At 40.6% G+C, this 6,745-nt stretch overlaps 1 protein-coding gene across 2 annotated transcripts in view; it reads left to right on the top strand.

Annotated features, from left to right (window-relative positions):
• Positions 1-6: 6 nt before the first annotated feature.
• AMFR (autocrine motility factor receptor) overlaps positions 7-6,745 on the top strand; it is a 28,120-nt gene continuing 21,381 nt past the window's right edge. The window contains exons 1-3 of one of the 2 annotated variants that reach the window (XM_006020223.3): positions 7-249; positions 3,743-3,835; positions 6,201-6,365. In XM_006020223.3, the coding sequence (XP_006020285.3) occupies positions 3,773-3,835; positions 6,201-6,365 (228 nt within the window). In that variant the 5' untranslated portion in view covers positions 7-249; positions 3,743-3,772. The remainder of the gene's footprint in view (positions 250-3,742; positions 3,836-6,200; positions 6,366-6,745) is intronic. The other variant, XM_025199810.1, reaches the window with a different exon arrangement.

The following is a 6,745-nucleotide window of genomic DNA, read 5'->3' as shown; positions in this document are numbered from 1 at the left end:
GCAGTCGCTACGCCGCTGTTGTTCCTGGAGCGTTTCCCCTGGCCCAGCCTGCGCACGTACGCGGGGCTCAGCGCCCTGGCGCTGCTCGGCTGCGTCCTCAGCGCCTACCGCGCCCTCAGCCAGGCCCCTGCCGCCTGGCCAGGGCCCGAGCCCCAGCCCCAACCTGAGCCACAGCCCAGCCCGAGCCGTGCCGGGCCGCTGCCGCTGGACGTCGCCTACTACCTGCTATCAGACAGCCTCTGCGTCTGGGTGAGCACGGACACCGGCGGCTGCACAGGCCCCTGGGCCCGGGGGGCTTCTGGCTGGGCAGGAGGGGCCGAGGCTGGGGCCGGCCGCTTCAGCAGGGGGAGCAGGGCCGGACTGGGCCTCCGCTGCTTGTGTGGGAGCCGGGAGCGTGGCTGCCCCGTTCCCACCAGCGCGGGCAGGTTTGCCTCAGGCCTGCACAGGCCCTGGGAGACCTCAGCCCTGCTGCCCTTGCAGGCCCGCGTGAAGGCTGCCCAGACCAGACCGGCTGCAGGGTTGTTCCCTGCTTTCAGGGAGTGGGGGGGGGGTTGCCTCTGCCTGCAGGGACTTTGTGTGTTGTGAGGATTACTTTGCACCTGTGGCTGGTCTGAATTTACCGCGCGGTTCACCAATGGATTCGTGGCATATGTAAGGCAGGGGGTCCTTGCCAAGCATTGCATCAATCGTGCAATTCATTGGTTAAATTGCACAATCATTGCAGATTGATCTCACTTGTAAAGTAATTCTCACACCATACAAATGTTCCCCCACCTAGAAAGACCCCACCAGCTCCCAAGGGAGTGCTTGAAAATGTGTAACCCTACAGTTGGTTTCTGTCCAGCTTTCATAAGAAGGTGCGGCAAGGCCTTGAAGGCAGCTTGGTACCTACCTGTGGGGGGGTTCAGAGGAATGTTTGAGGCCTTTGCTCTTCAGAAATAAGTTCTTGTATAGGTATGGGCTGAGCATCTCCTAGGACATCCCCAAAACACGACTAGGGTGGAGCTGGGGATAAGCAATTTGTTCTAAATGAATGTTCAGATTGGGGTCTGTATCACAGGGTCACAGATGACCAGTCCTCAAACATTTCAAGTGATATTTGTAGTAAAGTAATACAAGTTCTTCTATGGGTGATCCAATGTACACAGTTTTTACTGTCTAGGAAACCGTTCTGGTGGAGGGAAGGAACAATGTTGGCAACTTGTGAAAGGCAGGGGTGACTCCTTTGTGGTCTCTGGGGTTGGTGGGGTGAGGCACTTTAATTAGAGTGGCTCTTGGGAGCTGCTCTAATAAAAATACTTCCAATGTCTCGTGTATTCAGTGTCCCGTGCTTCAACGTGGCAGCGAGGATGCTTTAACTAAAACACGTTTGACAAGCTTTAGTTAAAGCGCGCCCCCACTGCTGTTTTGAAATGCAGAGACCCTGAATACACATGACACTTAGGCTGCTGGGCTGTTCTAATTGAAGCACTCCAGCAGCCTCCGTGTCATATATATGCAGCTTCCCTGTGTTTCAAAATGCCAATGGGGCACTTTAACTAAAGCTCAAGTGAGCAGAATCAATTTGATAATCAAGTCTGCTACAATGCATTCTAATTAGAGCATGTTGGAGCAGGCTTTGGGCATGTGTGTAGGTGCCCTCAGGGAAAGGAAAGTAAAAGGCAAGGGAAAGGATAAGGATCCTCTGACAGGGCAAGACTCACGTTGCATTAGTATAAATGAACCAGATTTAGAAAAAACAACCCCAAAATGGTCATTTTCCTTGAGTCCACTAAAATAGTAATATTTGAACTGGCTTCCGTATTTAATGTTCATTTGTACTAGAGACTCAAATGTAGTGTACCTTTGTAATTAGCTTGCTAAATTGTCTTCCTCTTAGGTGACATAATTTTAGAATGTCATTATTTAAAATAATAGGGATTCTGTGAACTCAAAACATTATGGTCATGGTGCCTGTAACACTTTGGGATTAGGCAGAAGGCTACTCAGAATATTAAACATGCTACTCTGTAGGAAGTATTTGTAAGCGAGTCCTGTGTTTGAAACCACTTTGTAAAAGTTGTGAAAACAAGGTCTTACAAAATCTAACACCAATAGAAATGTTTACACAAATAGTGCAAGTGATCAGTTATAACCCTTGTAGTATTTCTTTGTAAAAATGTCATGACATGCAATTCCTGTGTGTTTCTAATGTGCTGGGGTTTTGTTCTATAGTTGCCTAAATAATTTTTTTTTAAAGTAAATCCTCTGTCGTGTTTCACATCAAAACATGCAATCTTATTACCTGCAAGTGGAAATAACAGTTATTGGGTGAAACTTACTTTATTTATTTTAATAATCTCGTGAAATGCAAACTCAACAAAGAACGTGATACTTCAATTAGATTATTTTTTTTCATGTTTGATAATGTAATATAAATATAATAATAGAATATAAAAACCCAGGGTATGTTTATTTACAATATATGATTTTTAAGTACTTTGGAAAAATTATCCATAACGAACCCAAAGGGCTGAGCCTCCCGAGTCCGATTTTGAAATGGGGCTTTATCTGTTTAAGAGTCCTTCAAAAATTTACAATGTCCCTTGAAAGTGCATTTTGCTGGAATATAATCTCTTGTCACATTTTTCCTCATGTATTTTGATGTGCATAATTCAAAAGGTTTTGCTCATCAAAAGTATGAGATAAGTTTAAACAATTCAGCATTTTCTGTTTTTGATGGCTTTAGTTTAAAATGACTGCCAAGAGCTGTAATCCAAGAGAGACTTAATTGATGCAGTTGCAGAAAGTATATAACTTATTGATTAGATTTTGAGACCTGATATGAATGATGTCCTTGTAATATGTTGAAACTGGAATTTTCTAACTTTGTATTAAGCAATCTAACAGTGAAGGTAGACTGCAAGAACTAAGAAACCTTAGCAGCGGGAAACGTAGAGATTAATTCTGTAGTTACTTTAAGAAATAACAAACCTGTAGTGAGGTGAATGTGTTTTGGCTTCGGACATACACAAGCTGTCTCAGCTACTGTAAAGTGGCTTTTGGAAAATTCAAAACTTTAATTTGGGTGGGGTTGAGTGTAGGGGGGGAGGGGAAGGGCCTCAGTTTTAGAGCCCAGTGATGGAGATTCTTTGTAAAGCATCCTGACAACTTAAGTTTGGCTCCAAATTTAAAATAGTCTAGCATACTTTTATCAAACCTGAGGGGAATGGAAATATTTTGCAATTTTAAAATGTTCCATTGGAAACTATGTATTTTAAACTAATATGTTCTTTAATGTTTGGGTGGCAACTAATCCAAAATTAGGATCTTGGAAATGATGCTGAATAAACAACAGTAAAACTGACTATTGATTCCCCCCATCCCCCCATTGCTTTAAGATGAAAGAAATGTAACAAGCCAATGGATTTTAAAAGAATCGCTTCCAATAATTTAAAGTTTTAATAATGAATTGATTTTTGTATTTTTTTAAGTTTATTAACTTTATTCTATAAAATGTTCACAGTAATATATTGTCCCATTGGGTGTTAAAAGGCTCTAATTTGTTAAACAAATCAGTCTAATTAGATAATGATTTCTAATCAAAACAGCTCCCAGTTGATGGCATTTTTGCACATCTCTTCATAGCTTGTGAATGCCCTGGTCTTGATGTGGACCATGGTTAATATTGTGTGCATCTGTCCTGGAAATTAAAGCAGTATATATACCTAATAATGAGGGGGATTACTTAATTTCTTTGCAGGTACTTGTGAATACTGCCTGTTGTTTTCTGATGTTAGTTGCTAAATTAATCCAGTGCATGGTGTTTGGTCCTCTTCGAGTCAGTGAGAGGCAGGTAAGTAAGAGAGACAGATTGCCTTGCTATTGTATACGTGGTTATTTGAATCCTGTTTAGTTGCGAGTGTTCCGTATCATATTTTTGAAATATTGAAAGTTTCATAATTAACAGTTAATGTCCCCAACATGGAAGCTTTATTGATATGCAGATTTAATTAAGCATTTACAGTGGCTTCATCAGAATATTTTGTCAGTATGTCTTATCAACATTTCTTTTCCTTTTTTTTTTTATTGCAAATTCAGAGGGGATTTTCTTCATGATTTTGAGTTACAGAAGACAGTTTGAAAATGCCATCTTGTAGAAGCAGTGGAAATTCAGTAGGAACCCAAAAGTCCTCTACAATTTTCTTTTGTTAAACAACTTCTCCAGTTCATACAAGAACCCACAAAGCTTCCTGAAGGACAGCTATAACCTTTTTTGATCCATTGATAATATAGAAGGACACTGAATTTAGCAATCATATTTCCATCATATACGTTTTTATAGGTATCCTTAATCTGGGAAAAGATTCAAGGAGGTGTGGGGGGATTCTCCTGTTTTTTCTCTCTAGTTTGTGCGTATGAGTCTCTTTTCATTGTTGTGTCATTGGTCAGTGTAAAGACATCATTCTCCTGCCTTGCATAGTGGAGAAGCTCATGAGTATCTTTTCTTCAGTCTCTGAAAGGAGAGGGTGTTTATGTTCCTGCTCTAGATGGTAAATTGAAACTGAGGAAGCACCAGTCAGCGTCAAGAGAGAGGGCTGATCCAAGCATACTTACTTACACTTACAACTATTTTTATGTTTTCCTGGAAATCTTTTCTGAAGTTTAGCAGGGAAAAAGGGAAAGAACTCTCCTTAAAAGGATTAAAAAAAGAAAGTTTTCAAGATATATTATTTCAGAGGTATTTTTAATCAGATGGTGGAATTATTTTGGAGTTAGTGTTCCTTTGAAGTATGTTGTTGAGAATATAGTCATCCTGAAAAAAAATGAAACCCTCAGGTAGGGTACCAGTATTTCTTTCAATGATCTTTTGCAGTCTATCCTTTGTGACCCATGTCCTTAAGGCACTGATGCCAAATCTGTCAGTCCCTGCTGACCATATGTACATGGAATTCAAAGCTATGTCAGTACCAGTTTCTAGCATGTTCACTGTCCCCTTAAACACTGACAAGAAAGTGTCTAGGAGTATGGATCCTTTGACCTTTTAATAACTGGAGTGCACTTTGTTAGCCTCCCAAAGGAAAACTGGTTATTTTGGTTGGCCAAAATGTGACAGGATTTATTAGCCTGTTCTAACTGGACTGTTCATATCTTCATTGTGCTTTTATAGAGTTGATTAGTAAGATATTTCATAAAACTTCCCTAGTCCTTCAATCTATGCTTTTGGTTTTTACTCTGGCATAATTAACCAAAGTATTGTTTTTTCTTATTGTATGTGTTGGGGAATGCTTGTCCTGTCTCAGTATAGCTCTTCTTCATTCTTAAATGTGGGCTTTATAATCACCAAGCAAGCTTTTAATGTTTCTGTAGAGGACTAGATTGGTTTTAACCTTTTCTCTGCATGCCAGCAATTAAGTTATTGGGAACATGCTGGCAAGCTGGAAGAGAACACGGTAATATTTGTGTCCCAACAGCCACATTGCTTCAGCTTGCAGGCTCTAACTGAGATCCGGGTCCCATTAAGCACAAAACAAATGGCTAGTAAGAAACTATTTACTCCATCTACAGTGCTGCACTGTTCTCTTGCAGTGGTACAAAATGGTCATTTGATCAAATGCATCTTACCAGACAGTGGCATGCAATGGAAGCTAGATGGATAATAGGGACTTCTCATTTTTTTTGTGTGGCATTCACATCTTGTAATTCTAAAACAAAAAAAAGTGCATCTGGCTGTGTTTGTAGCTGGCCTGTGTTAATGCATCGTAATGATGTTCTTTCAGCATTCCTTTCTATTATCTGTTACACCCAGCTTTTGCTTCTTAACTTAGACTGCAAGCTCTTTGGAGCAGGAACCATTCTGTTTACTTTGCAGGGAGTCGGGTACATTGTGGCTTGTAGGCACGACCTTAATGTATTTGGGATCTAATAAAAACAAGTAGTGTGGAGAATCCTGCATCAGGGTTTCCATGCTCAAGTTTGCTGCTGACTTGCTGTATGAACTTTAGCTAGCCTTCCCCCTTGTGAAATAGTGATGACACTGCCCTGTCTCATAGGGCAGTGTAAACACTAATAATGAATCTTATGGTGTTACTTGTTTAAAGAGTGTTGTATAAAATATGAAGTATTGTTATTAGAACAGTAGCTGTTTGAGGTATGGGCAGCTAGTTAAGTGTTGTTTTTATGTTAACTACAGAAAATAAATGCATGTCTTCCTTTTTTAGCATCTCAAGGACAAATTCTGGAATTTCATCTTCTACAAGTTTATATTTATTTTTGGCGTGCTCAATGTTCAGACGGTGGAAGAAGTTGTCATGTGGTGCCTTTGGTTCTCTGGGCTGGTGTTTCTCCATCTCATGGTACAGCTCTGCAAGGATCGGTTTGAATATGTAAGTTTTAACCACTGCCTTGATGTTGGGAGATGGAAGATCCAGTCCCAGCTGTAGCACTGACTTGCTATGTAGCCTTGGACACATCACTTGAGTCTTGACTTGAGAGATGTTGAGCATAAACTTCTCAGTTAAATGCTGAACACCTACAAATAAAAGCTCCTTAGTCTTCTGAACTCAAATGATTCGTGTCAGTCATGAGATAGAGGACAGTAAAGGTTTTTTTTGGGGGGGTATAGAGAGAAAGAAATGCATAAAAAAAAAAAAAAGTTTTATAGTCCTTTTCAGTGTTGGCTGCATTTAATCACCTTTGTAGTTGGTTTCCATTACTAAGCACATGCTGCTTTTGGGGCATTTTGTGAGGTTTTCTTGTATACGAA

The sequence above is a fragment of the Alligator sinensis genome, unplaced genomic scaffold (genome assembly GCF_000455745.1).
Source record: "Alligator sinensis unplaced genomic scaffold, ASM45574v1 scaffold203_1, whole genome shotgun sequence".
Lineage (NCBI taxonomy): Eukaryota > Metazoa > Chordata > Crocodylia > Alligatoridae > Alligator > Alligator sinensis.
Note: the sequence above shows the minus strand (reverse complement) of the source record. Positions and strands in the feature narration are given on the sequence as shown.